This window comes from Hemicordylus capensis, chromosome 1 (assembly GCF_027244095.1).
Source record: "Hemicordylus capensis ecotype Gifberg chromosome 1, rHemCap1.1.pri, whole genome shotgun sequence".
Lineage (NCBI taxonomy): Eukaryota > Metazoa > Chordata > Lepidosauria > Squamata > Cordylidae > Hemicordylus > Hemicordylus capensis.
The window spans coordinates 368,646,043-368,660,090 of record NC_069657.1 but is presented as its reverse complement, the minus strand read 5'-3'; the positions used below and the strand labels follow the sequence as shown (position 1 = coordinate 368,660,090).

At 44.1% G+C, this 14,048-nt stretch overlaps 1 protein-coding gene across 6 annotated transcripts in view; it reads right to left on the bottom strand.

Annotated features, from left to right (window-relative positions):
• Window positions 1-9,685: 9,685 nt before the first annotated feature.
• The window catches only part of LOC128344538 (solute carrier family 22 member 2-like), a 32,531-nt gene continuing 28,168 nt past the window's right edge, over window positions 9,686-14,048 (bottom strand). For all 6 annotated transcript variants that reach the window (XM_053294904.1, XM_053294864.1, XM_053294873.1 and 3 more), the window contains 3 exons: window positions 13,334-13,442; window positions 10,533-10,645; window positions 9,686-9,828 (listed from right to left, as the gene is read on the bottom strand). In XM_053294904.1, the coding sequence (XP_053150879.1) occupies window positions 9,704-9,828; window positions 10,533-10,645; window positions 13,334-13,442 (347 nt within the window). In that variant the 3' untranslated portion in view covers window positions 9,686-9,703. The remainder of the gene's footprint in view (window positions 9,829-10,532; window positions 10,646-13,333; window positions 13,443-14,048) is intronic.

Below are 14,048 nucleotides of genomic sequence, written 5' to 3'. Positions count from 1 at the left end.
AAGAACATCTTCCAACCAGCAACAGATGCAGTCCAAATAACGTTAACCATCACAGGCTCCTCCTCTCTATCTGCATATGGAATCCCCACTGCCCAGTCACCACAGTGCTGTGGCACACAAACTCTTGTAAGAGCTGCCACGCATGGGATTAGCCATGAGTACGCCTTAGAGAATTATATATATAGAAGATAGATGTAAATATGCTTAACTTGGCTAAAACATGCCCCAAGTTTCTAGAAACTTAAGTTAGCCACTAAATGTGTTAGAGAGAGTGTTAGAGAGAGCTCTATCGAAGCTCCTTACCGCAAAGTTTGAGATCTCATGTTCAAATTAGTAACAAGGATGAGTGGAAGTCAGAAACCACATTCTTACTGTTGGCGAGAAACAAGAAGTGAAAATGAATGGAGAGAGCTTCTTTATACCTTTTGTGTCATCCAGACAATCAGACAGCCCCTAGGACAAGAGAAGTAATGACTATGCAGTGTATTCAATACTTAAGAGCCCTACTGTTGTTTAGCATTTATGTTCTAGCAAATGTTTTGATTTTCCCTATCTTTAGTGCTTACTTTACTAACTTTGGGCACTATCAAGAGAAACCTCAGTGCATGTAAATTTCCATTGATCTTAATGCAGTGTTAACATATAAAAATATGTTAATTAAATATGTTAAATAAATTAAAAAACCAAATTCTTAAATCAGAGCAATGGGAGTTGGCAGCTCTCATAGTGTTTAATTTTTGCTGGATAGTGTCTTTTGTTTAACATACTTCACCACATGCATATACACAACACCGCTCCTATCTCATCCATCCTCTCCAGGAATCTGAAGACATAAGCTTCTGTCTAACCTCAAGATAAATAGCAATAAACTAATTTGTCTAGAAGGTGCCACAATAATTTGGGTGTTCTTGTTGCTTCATGTTGCTTAACAGTCTCCTCTGATTCTTGAGTGCTTGAAGAAACAGAAATTAAGAAATGCCTTTCTACTCACTAAAGCCCACCAAATAGTTATCATGTCACATTATTATTTATTATTTATTTATTTAACATATTTTTATACTGCCCAAGACTTACATATCTGGGCAGTTTACAACAAAAAATGACAACAGAAAAGTTTTTTTAAAGTTAAAACAAACGACAACAGAGAAATTAAAACATTGGTTAAAATAAATGACAGTAAAAAGTTAAACTTTACAACAATTTGAAATTTTAAAACAATATTTTAAAACAATGTTAAAACTATTTAAATGATATTTAATTAAAAGCCTGGGTGAATAGATGTGACTTTAAAGATTTTTTTTTTAATTGTCAGACATAGGGAGGCTCTTATTTCATCAGGGAGCGCATTCCAAAGCTTTGAGGCAGCAGCAGAGAAGGCCCGTCCCCAAGTAGCCACTAGACGTTCTGGTGGCAACTACAGATGGACCTCTCTTGATGATCTCAATGGGCATAGAGGGCCCAAGCCGTTTAGGGCTTTATAGGTTATAATCAGCACCTTGTATTTTGCCCTGAAACTTATTGGCTGCCAGTGTAGCTCTTTCAATACAGGAGTAATATGGTCTCTCCAAGATGACCCAGAGACCAACCTGGCTGCCGCATTCTGAACCAGGTGTAGTTTCTGGACTACATACAAAGGCAGCCCCACATAGAGCACATAGCAGTAATCCAGTCTGGAGGTTGCCAGCATATGTGCCACTGTTCTGAGGTCATTTATCTCAAGAAATGGACACAGCTGGCGTATCAGCCAAAGTTGATAGAAGGCACTTCTGGCCACCGCCTCAACCTGGGACTCTAGGGAGAGGCTTGGATCCAGAAGCATCCCCAGAATGTGTACCTGTTCCTTCGGAGGGAGTATGACCCCATCCAGATCTGGCAGATCAAGATTGTCTCCCCAGTTCCAACCCTGCACAATAAGTAATAAGAACTTCCATCGTATCTGGATTCAGCATCAATTTGTTATCCCTCATCCAGCCCATTACTGCCTCCAAGCAGGCATTTAAGGAGGTTATGCCTTCTCCTGATGATGTTGACATGGAGAAACAGATTTGGGTGTCATCAGCATATTGATAACACCCTGCACAAAGTCTCCTGATGATCTCTCCCAGCAGTTTCATGTAGATGTTAAACAACATCAGAGGCAATATGGAGCCCTGAAGTACACCATAAGAAAGTTCAGATTTTGAAGAACAACAATTTCCAAGGGACACCATCTGGAATCTGCCCGTGAGGAAGGAGCAGAACCACTGCAAAGCAGTGCCTCCCATCCCAAACCTCCTCAGATGTTCCAGAAGGATAATATCAAAAGTCAATAATATCAAAAGCCGCCAAGATATCCAAAAGAAACCAACAGAGTCAAACTCCCTCTGTCAATTCCCAATTGGAGATCATCTTTCAGGCTGACCAAGGCAGTCTTCACCCCATAGCCCACCCAAAAGCCAGTTTGAAATGGGTCTAGATAATCAGTTTCCTCCAAGACCACCTGGAGCTAGGAGGCCACTACCTTCTCAATCACCTTGCCCAGCCATGGAAGGTTGGAGACAGGCCTGTAGCTGCTTAACTCCGAGGGATACAAGGCAGGCTTCATCAGAAGCAGTCTAATGATTGCCTCCTTAAGACAAGGAGGCATCCTGCCCTCCCTCAGAGAAGCATTTATAATCTCTATCAGGCCCTCTACAACAGCATCCCTGCTAGATCATATAAGCCATGTTGGGCAAGGATCAAGAGGACAGGCGGTGGGCCACACCATTCCAAGCAACTTGTTTACATCCTCAGGAGTCATGAACTGAAAATGATCCAGGGTCATCACATAAGCGGAGCTGCTGGACACCTCAGCATCAGACTCTGTAAAAATTGTGGAGTTTGAATCTAAGTTGGCCCAAATACAAAATATTTTGTCCACAAAAAACTCATTAAAGACATCACAGAGAATAACTGTTGGTTCCAAGTACTGATTCAAGGTGGAAGGGGCGCACATTAGCCCCTTCACAACCCTGAAGAACTCCACCGGATGTGAACGTGTTCACTTCTTTGGTGCACATATCGCCTTAGCATCAATCTTCAAATGTGCTCTATGTAGTAATCTGTCGGATTCGAGTCGAGTCTTTCTCCACTTGTGCTCTAGTTGTCTCCATTGGCGCTTCAGCCCCGTAGTTCTTCCATATACCAAGGGGCCAGTTTCGAAGCAGGTTGGAGAGGACACTGAGGAGCGATCATGTCCACTGCCCTGGTGAGTTGATTATTCCTATTCTCCACCTGAGTGTCAACTAGGGGTGTGCACGGAACCGCACAGCTGCGGTCCGGCACTGTGGAGGGGGTTCCTTTAAGGGCGGGGAGGGTTTACTTACCCCTCCCACCGCTTTGCCCCCTCCAGCGCCCATAGTTACTGTAGAAATTGGGGCGGCAGGATACCTCCCCGCCGCCCCTTCTTCCTCCTCCTCATTGCAAAAGGCTGCGACAAGCCTTCTGCGCACGCGGCACGCAAGCTTCACGTCTCCCCGACGCGACGGGTAGACCGGGCCTCCGATCACCGGAGGCCCGGTCTACCCGCCGGGACGAAGCCAGGTAGACTGGGCCTCCGACCACCGGAGGCCCGGTCTACCCGCCTCCAATTGCCAGAGGCCCAGTCTACCCGGCCTCGTCCCGGCTGGTAGACCGGGCCTCCAGCGGTCGGAGGCCCAGTCTGCCCATTGCGTCGGGGAGACATGAAGCTCGCGCGCCATGTGCGCAGAAGGCTTGTCGCAGCCTTTTGCAATGAGGGGGCAAAGAAGGGGCGGCGGAGAGGTATCCTGCCGTCCCAATTTCTACAGTAACTATGGGTGCTGGAGGGGGCAAAGCAGCGGGAGGGGTAAGTAAACCCTCCCCGCCCTTAAAAGGACCTCCTCCACCCGGACCGGACCGGCCAGGTCCGAACCGGTCCGGACAGTCCGGAGGCCTTTACAATGGCCTCCGGACCGGTCCGGACCCATCACTAGTGTCAACAGGGTCACCAGCAGAGCCAACATTAAATCACTCTAAGGCTTCTTGGAATCCTATTGCATCCAGTAACCTTCTTGTGCAGAGCCATCCTAACAGGGCCCCCACCCCGGGGAGGTGGGATGGATCGTGAATCCAACCTTAACCAAATAGTGGTCTGTCCATAACAATGGGGAAATCACAGAAGTACCCACCCACAGAACACCACTCTGTTCAGAGTGAAAGACCAGATCAAGTGTGTGACCAGCAATATGTGTCCGTCCCGAGACCACCCTGGATAGACCCATAATCGTCATGGCCGCTATGAACTCCTGAGCCACCCCAGACAAATTGGTCCCAAAGTGAACATTGAAGTCCCCCAGCACCACAAGCCTGGGAGACTCCAACGCCAAGCCTGAGACCAAGTCTGTCAGTTCAGTTATGGACTCCGTCGGGCAGCGGGGCAATTGATACACCAACAGAAGTCCCAGTCTATCCCTGATCCCCAAGCTTAGGTACACACATTCAATATGGTAAGACACTTTGACAGGGATCCTGGCAAGGGAGATATTGTTCTTGTAGACCACAGCCACTCCACTTCCCTGCCCACATCACCTCTCTGGCTCCTCAACAGAGTACCCTGTAGGCAGAAGCCGGGACCAGGCCAGGCCACCAGCCTCCCGCAACCAAGTCTCTGTAATACATACCAGTTCAGCCCTTTCATCCAGAATCAAATCATAGATGATTTCAGGTTTATTCTGGATCGACCTGGCTTTACAAAGGAGCAAGACGAGGCTCTGTGGGTGGTTAGCATTGCTTTCCAAAGGTCAAAGAGCTGGCAGGACAGCCAGAAGGGGAGAAAGCAATTAAGTTTCTGATTTCCCTTCCCCTGCAATGGCCTGCTGACCTGTCAACATTATTTCTTCTATTCCCCACCACCACTGGAATAGCTGCCCCATAATCAGTGGACACATCCCCATCTCCCCATCTCCTGACAGATCCAGACACATTAAAACTCAACTCACCCAGGATTTCAAAAAGAAGCTGAATTAAAATACCCACCCACCTTTACACACCCATGAGAGACTCTGAGCCAAACAGCCTAGCTCTTGCCATCCCCTGAAGTGGCTCCCCCACAAGGGGTGACCCCACCAGTGGCAGGCCCACCACCACAGGCAGCATTCCTATAAAGGCCCAGAGCTGCGCAGCTGACTCTAGGAACTGCTGAGTCACCCACCCCTGGACCCAGTCCTGCAAACACTTCCCACAGATGTTACCCAGAGACAGCAGGCCATAGTCTCACAGGGGACTCCAAGCAGAAGCAGGCAGATAGTAGCATTACACACAATTATATTTTGAATGTAATGTGCACAGTGGGAGGCATCATTTGCACAAAGGAATGAGTGGCATTGCTAGATCTATTAAACCATTTTTGTCCCATATCTCTAGCAATCAATATATAGATATATATCATCTCAGAAGAAATGATGTATATCAGATATATCAAAGTATATCCAAAAGCTGCTGTAAAAAGTGGAAATTTTTTAGCGCAAAGATAATGCAGGCTAAGCTCCAATGCTCAGGGAGCAACCCAAATCATGTATGAGCGCTCCCCAAAATCTTGCACGGACTTAGATGTAAATCCGCCCAATGTGTGAATGCACACCTGCCCTTCCCATGGTGTACCCAGTGTCTGAGATCACATAGTTTATTTCAAACTAATCAGATTCATTTTGCAATTCAACACCACCACCCCTCTCAAGATGAACTGGGAAGTCCAGCAGCACTATGTGTTTCTACAAACACTACATTCCACAATTCTGCACACCCAGAGCAATGGGCCAGCTGTGAATAGCTCTGGTTCTGCAGCATGTGACTCTAGCCTGGAGAGCCTGCTTGTTTTTCTTCCCCCCTGCCAACATGTTACCATGGAAGAATGGGAAGAAAAAAATATAGCAATCTGATCATGCTGATGCTGGGTGGGAGGAGAGCAGGGCAGGGTTTATTCTAATATTTTATGCAGTGGGAACTCAGTTTTTGTGCAGTGGGCAATATGGGGGTTTAATAAGAAACATATAAGAAAGTCACCTATAAGAAATAGGTGAGGGGAAAATAAAATAAATGGAAACTTAAGATGATGTTTCCTTTCAAACTTCATAACTTTGTGTCAATAGTTATGACAAAATAACTTTTTGACAATAGTTAATTGCCAACTACTTGACTGGTCAAAAGCATGTATTAACTAATTGAATTCTACCTATAAACAGCTTAGCAGTGACTAGGTAGGTGGCACATGAAGTATATCAGCTAGCAAAGCTGCAATAGGTGGTGGTGCATTGTTGGATGGTACAAGTCAGCGTTGTACCTGGTACAAGGCCTGGTTTTGTACCAGCAGAATCGGATGGGTGTTTTTTCATTCTGATATGAAATAGTATAACAAGTGATTTACCAAGAGGATTTTTAAAGGTAGGATACAAATGACTGGCTGTAAGACAGCAGAATAACTGAATATGTAAACCACACAGCACTGGCTTTGTGCTTGCCTTGTACGAACCAGCAAGAAACTCTTTCCCAAGACAAAGTGGCTTAGTGAAAGCTGGCTTCTTTAGCAACCTACTACGGACTCTAGCAGCTACAGTTCTCTTCAGCAGCAGCCTTCAAAGTGACTTCTTCCTTCTCGGCCCTTTACATCTTTCAGCAGACAGCAAAAGAGACAGTAGTCAAACAGGTCAACTCTGCTTCCAACACTTTGTAATCAAAGAGTTATCTTCCTCCTACTCTTCTATCTCCTCCCAACTCCAACAGGAGCTACAAGACAGGACACGGACCTCTAGTATGTCACACTACAATTTCCAGAGTCCTTTGGAGCCCTGTTGTTCCTTTGTCTGTATTAGTTTTGTACCCCCTTCATCCTCCCTAAGAAATGTAGAATTCTTGAAAAACACTCATACTACTGGTGGCGCAGTGGTAAAAGAGCCCCTGGTGGCGCAGTGGTAAAAACTGCCGCCCTGTAACCAGAAGGTTACAAGTTCGATCCTGACCAGGGGCTCAAGGCTGACCCATCCTTCCGAGGTCGGTAAAATGAGTACCCAGAATGTTGGGGGCAATATGCTAAAATCATTGTAAACCGCTTAGAGAGCTCCGGCTATAGAGCGGTATATAAATGTAAGTGCTATTGCTCTTGCTATTGCTACTGGACTTCCAGAAATTTCAGTTTAGCACAAGCTTTTCAAACATCCCACCCAGCAGCAGCATGCTCTCTCAGAAAGACAGTAAGACTGCAACAAGGCCTAAGACCAGGAGAGGCCCCATTCGCACATAATGGCAGACCTGAGGTTAATTTTTGTAATCATGAATCGCATCACAGACATTTGTTGTCCAACTGCAGCCCAGCAACCTCTGGTTTCAGGGTAGGGGAGCCAGTCCCTTTTCCTGGTCCACCAAAGCTGCATCCCAGCAATCTCCGTAGTACTCTCATTGCCAGATGAGAATGGGGCAAGTGCTCCAGGAGGCAGCCAGTGAGAAGCACAGCTGGCATGGACAGGTGCATTCCTGGGCAGGTCTGGGCCATCCTATGATTTCAGTTCCAGGAACAGCATAAAACCCCAGTAATGGTAGAGTCTGCGTTTGGACGTAACACTGCTACCTTCAAACATCAGGTTGGAGCAGCGAAACTCACTACAAACTGAAGGTTTAAATTGGAGTCTGGAGAGAGAAACTGCAGATCACTTTTGCCGCACAACCACAGTTTCACACATTCAGACATACATGGATTCCAACCACTGCCTCCTTCAACTCCAGCTTGGTGTTATATGTGAATGGGGCCTCTATGTCAGGCTTTACAGACGGGGTTTGGCCTAAGATCTCAGGACTTTCAGACACAATTAAGGTGTGTGTGTGTGTGTGTGTGTGTGTGTATACATTTCCGGAGAGCATATCAGGTGTCTCATTCTGTTTTGCTTCATAGTCTGTATAGTTGTCTACATTCCCCTGCTTCCTAATGCAGAGTTTTCTTCCCTTGTGGTGAAGTGTGTGGCTTCTGAAAGCTTCTCCCTCAATTCCTGGTGGATTTATTTCCAAATGTTCACCATGTGAGATGAAAATTAAATCTCTTTGTGTTCAAGCCAGACCTGCTCTCCTTGTTGCATGGCCCCTTCAACTGGGTTGCAGAAAAAGTTGATTCAGAGCAGCAACAGCTATGCAGTCTTTGAGCAGTCATCTTGTCATGAGACTTTATTCTGTGGCCACTTTAGAACCTAATATTCCTACTATAAAGAACCTTCAACATATTTTGCAGGACACCCATTTTGTTATACAGGATAAATTCTACAGAGGATAAATTATAATCATCCCCCCCAGTTACACTTTTTGCAGGGAGGAAGTCCTGAGTTTAGGGAAGGAAGATAATCTTATCCATTTTTCACAAGGCACCTCCCTCCCTCCCTGTGTTTTAAGATCTGTATTAATTCTCATTTTCCCTTCCCACTGATATGTTCTCTTTTCTTTTGTGGGAGGTGCTCATGGATTGGGGATGGGGGAGAGCTGCACAAGCTTCTTGTGAAGTGGGGGGTGGGGCTTAGAATAAACTCTGCCTTGAGTATTAGGAATAGGGATGGGGGAAGTTTCCTTGGTGTCTGGAAACTCTGGGGAGCTACTTCCAGTTAGAGCAGACAGTACTAGACTAAATGGACCAAGTGACTTAACGAGCCAGAGAGCTGGTCTTGTGGTAGTAAGCATGACTTGTCCCCTTAAACTAAGCAGGGTCCACCCTGGTTGCATATGAATGGGGGACGAGAAGTGTGAGCACTGTAAAATATTCCCCTCAGGGGATGAAGCCGCTCTGGGAAGAGCAGAAGGTTCCAAGTTCCCTCCCTGGCTTCTCCAAGATAGGGCTGAGAGAGATTCCTGCCTGCAACCTTGGAGGAGCCACTGCCAGTCTGTGTAGACAATACTGAGCTGGATGGACCAATGCTCTGACTCAATATATGGCAGCTTCCTATGTTCCTACGCCAAACTGCGCATTGCAACAAAAAATTCATTATGAGGTGTGCTTAAACCCAGATGTTTCTCTTATGTAACAGAAAGTAGCTGTGTGGGGTGGAGGGGAGATGGGATCCCTACTGGGATCATGGTACACAGGAGGGAGGGTTTAATTTCCTGCACCATATTCATGCTGAAAATCACCCCTTGAAGGTGTTCTATGCCTCTGAAGTGGTGCTGTGGTATTGGAGGGTATGAGATTTTTAGTAGGAAAACAGTACGGGGGGAAGCGGTTAAACCCCTCCCCTGCACATCACAGTCCCAATTTGAATTGGATCCCCCTGTGGCTGTGTTTAGTCAAATACAAGAAGCTCCTGGGCTTAAGTGGGTGTCCTAATATAATGTTCAGCTTAATGTGTCATTCACCCAATATAAGGTAGATTCATATGCAAGGCCAGCCCAATAATGATGTGGCCTGAGGTGTTTGCCTCTAGCAGCAAATGATCACAGATTACAGTAAGACTGTGCCTGTTTAAAAACACATCGTCTAGTAGATTTTTTTTTTTTTAAGGACAGTTCTAGGAACTATCATTCCAATCAAATACATGTCGGTTTTATATGTATATGCTTCACTGAATGTGTTCATCAGTTTCTCTCACACACTCATTCACTCTTGCATGTTGGCTCACATTGATTAGTTAGCAAAGCTGGACTCTTTTCAAGCAATATTTGAAAGAACATCTTAAAATTAATATTTAACACTAATTTGTCTTTAATTAATCTGTCTAGCATGGTGCCTATGGAAGTTTTCTACATCTTCAATGGTCTCCGGCAAAGTTCTCCCTTTGGTTTCAGGCAGAAGTAGCACTGATCCAGCAGCAATTAACACTACTACAGCTGTCAATTAAATACACAAAAGACACAGTTAGAGAACCCAAGATACAACATACTACATTATACATCATAATAATTAAGGCTGCCCTATGCACACTCAGAGCCACGTAATGGCTCAGCGGAGAAGTAATTTGCCGAGGGAGCAAGAGGTTGCTGGTTTGAATCTCGGCTGGTATGTTTCCCAGACTACAGGAAACACCTATATAAGACAGCAGCAATATAGGAAGATGCTGAAAGGCATCATTTCATGCTGCACGGAAGATGGCAATGGTAAACCCCTCCTGTATACTACCAAAGACAACCACAGGGCTCTGTGGGCGCCAGGAGTCGACACTGACCCAACAGTACAACTTTACCTTTACTTTATGAACACTCACTTGGAAATACATCCCCTTGAACTCAGAGGGAGCTACTTTCAAGCAAACAAATAAGATTGGGCTAAAAGTCAGATAAATATTCCTAGAGAGGCTAATATGGTGATTTATGGACCATACACTGGATTGATCTCATATAAATGGCCAGTGAACCACCACAACAATATCTCAAAGAAAAATATTAGACTTTGAATGAAAGACTGTTTTGCCCCTTGTCCTTCAAATGGACCCACTGTGCCATCTTAATACCATCTAACTATAAAACAAAAACAAATAATTTGGGCATTCTTAATCTGCTAAGCTAGTCATCCTAGAATATTAGAAAATACTTACTGAAGACTACAAGAGGTAGCTCATGCCAAATCTCTGCCAGCCTATAAACAATGAATGGGGATATTATTCCACCCAAGTCACAGAGGGAAGAACAGACCATCACACCGAGGTTTCTGATTAAAAAGAAAAAGGTATGATATGACTGCACTGCAGATAACTTCCCTGGTTTGAATCTCACAGCTGCCACAAATTTACCTGGTGGTCTTAAGTAAACCACTCCCACCTCAGCCCCAGCAGCAACATGGGGATGACAATACTTACTTTACTGGGTTACTGAAAAGATTCTTTCCTATAATATATGTGAATGCAAACTGAAAAAATGCTATACAAGTGTTAAGTATTATTAAAGGTTGACCACAAAGCTTGTACACAACTTATTGGTTTGATGAGCAATAAGCTGTGTATACGCTTTGTGAACAAGCTTTAATTGATATAACTATTTCTTCCTTAAAGAGGAAGAGATGCCTACATTCCAACCACTTTTCTGACCTGCGAGGGGGGAGAGAGAGAGAGAGAGAGAGAGAGAGACAGACAGACAGACAGACAGACAGACTTTCCAGTTATTTCCACAGTTCATTTATTGATATGAGAAAGATTCCACTTCTTCCCAGACCTTTAATTTTATGGGCTGCACACAGTCGTCTATGCCCAGACATGGCAGTTTTTCAACCCATTTCCATCATAATGCACATAGGAAGTCAGGTGTTCCCCACTTCCCTGAGTGGCAATAAGCCCGGGGTAGTGCTACAAGTTTTATTTTAGGTTTTTTAAAATATAGTACAGGAGAGACTCATGGTATCTTTGTAATATATCTTTAACTAACAAATATAAAGCAGCAGAAGCAAACAGACTCCCAGCATAGCCATGGATCCTACCTCTGATATTTCAGTGCAACTGCATGGACCCCACAGACTCCTCAAGCTGTTTCAAGTCCAGCTAAAACGCTCTCCTCTCCTTGCCTTTGTGTCCCAATTCAAATTGGCCACTTTTTCTACCTGTCCCTCCCCATACTCAAAATTATGGAGGAAAAGATAGGAGGTTCCTTAATAAAAATCATAAGACCCACTTGCTGACTCCCTCCAATTTTAGCAAAATCATGGCCTTCCTCCTGAAGAAGACTTCAAATTCAATAACCCTAAAAGTAAGGGTCTGAGCCCCTTCCATCTCTACTATTACTACTACTACTACGGTGAATATTTATATATCACTTTTCAACAAAAGTTCCCAAAGGGGTTTACACAGAGAAATAAAAAACAAATACATTTGGATCCCTGTTCCCAAAGGGCTCATAATCTGAAAATACAGTAAGCATATGATAAACGCCAGCAACAGCCACGGGAGGGATGCTGTGCTGGGGCTGGATTGAGCCAGTTGCTCTCCCCCTGTTCAATAAAGAGAATCACCACTTTTTAAAGGTGCCTCTTTGCTCAGTTAGCAAGGGAGTAACCTGTAATTTGAACACTGTAATTTGAACACTGGGCCTTCCCTCCTTTTCTTATGGTGTCATTTCACAGGACTTCAGAGAGATAATGAGACATTAAGGACCATTAAACCTCTTTTGGTACATCCCGGATCAGTCATCAACTTTGTCAGGCAAAAATCATAGTAAGTAGCCCATTCAAAGTCACCTTAAGTGGCACAGCGGAGAAATGCTTGACTAACAAGCAGAAGGTTGCCAATTTGAATCTCCACTGGTACTATATCGGGCAGGAGAGATATAGGAAGATGCTGAAAGGCATCATCTCATCTTGCATGGGAGGAGGCAATGGTAAAACCCCTCCTCTGTTCTACCAAAGACAACCACAGGGCTCTGTGGGCACCAGGAGTCAAAATCAACTTGACAGCACACTTTATCTTTACCTCATTCAAGCTAGTTGAGACAACCTAGCTCAGGAGGACACTGTATATTGGGAGCTTTTCAACTTCAGTGGAACTAGAACTCTGGGGGAATAGTTTAGATTTCTCAAGAACTGGGAATGTAGACCATTGAAATAAGAGGAAATGGTGTGTGAGATTTTCACCAAATTCACGTGTCGGGAGTTTAGTTTTGCTGTATATCAATCACCCTTCCTTCCTAGCATCAGGTGGGTGGGGGGGACATTAAGAACCCCTGAGCCCCCAAGCTTTATATTACTAGTAGTTTTCATAAACAGGTATTGTGAGGACATAAACTAACATCTAAATACTATATAGCAAAAGCCCCATTTCACCAAATAAGTTAATCAACTACTATTATATATGTAACAACTTAGATGAAGGTAGATTGGCCATTTCATGTGCAAGTTTTTAAATAAACAAATGTGAACATCTTTCCGAAAGAAAAACAAATATTTTTTTCTGACTAAAAAAACCCTTTTTGGTTTAATGTCTTTCAACCTCCCCCCCCCCTTTTTTTTTTTTTTGCTTTCCTATATGCCAGCTGTAAGAACAGAGAGTATGTAATTAATTGCTCTTTGTATGCACGTGCTCTCTCTCATCCTCATCAATTATCAGTAGAAGGTCTAAAGGAAAAGAGCAAGTCAGTACAGCAGCTTCTCACAATACCAACCAGATGTTTCCTGAATAGTCCAGGAAACTGCTGGGGAGTGGTTCCTTCTTGAACAAAATATCTTTGGGCTCCCTGCAAAGGTTTTCCACTTGGACACTGCATAGCAGGTACTATTTTTATATATTTTTCCTATTGTTCAACTGCATGAATTATCATTGCTGTACCTCCAAGTCTGTAATAACTGTGTAAACCACAGATATAAACACTGCATGGTTTCAAAAGTCACCTTTCCTTTGACAGGAAAAACACCTACCTGAGAAATGTTGGATACAATTCAGTATTGACAAAGCAAACCATTTCAAAAGCCATAGTGATTCCCAGTCTGCTCAGGCAAGCTGCAATAATCTTTAGCCAGTGCATATCTAGAAAGTAAACATTAATACATCATTTTTCCAAGTGGCTCGTTGCCAGAAGACAATTAACACTGCTGACCTAAGATGGAGACAAATTATAGTTCTCCAGAGAATTTATGGTAAATACTCTCCCTACTTGAGTGGTGAGAAGTTCCAAGGGCAATGTTACCAGCTTTAGTTTCCTTTAGATGGGAGAGCACTGGAGATTTAAGATGTCATTGTAATATTGGCTTTATTTACAAGTATACAAGCAGCATATCACAAGAAGATACTCTTTCAGCAGGCAACAAATCCAGACTCCTGCATCTCAAGGGTTATACCTCCAGTCAATTCAGAGCCGCACACAAGCAGCCTCAAGAGCTTTTATTTGTTCTTTTGCCCCCTCCCCTTAGTTGAAGGAATACCTCTAAGCTCCAACTGGTTTCGCATTCCAAAAAGCTAGAGAGTGATTCCCATCCCCTATGATTAACATCCATAGCAACCCAGCTTTACGAACAGTAGTCTGATAGAGCTACTGTTGCCCATCATGTGTACACATCTCACCACTGTCTCTCATCAAAGCAAATTTCCTGTTGTACTTAACTAGTGGAGAATTCTGGGGAACACTTTTTGGAT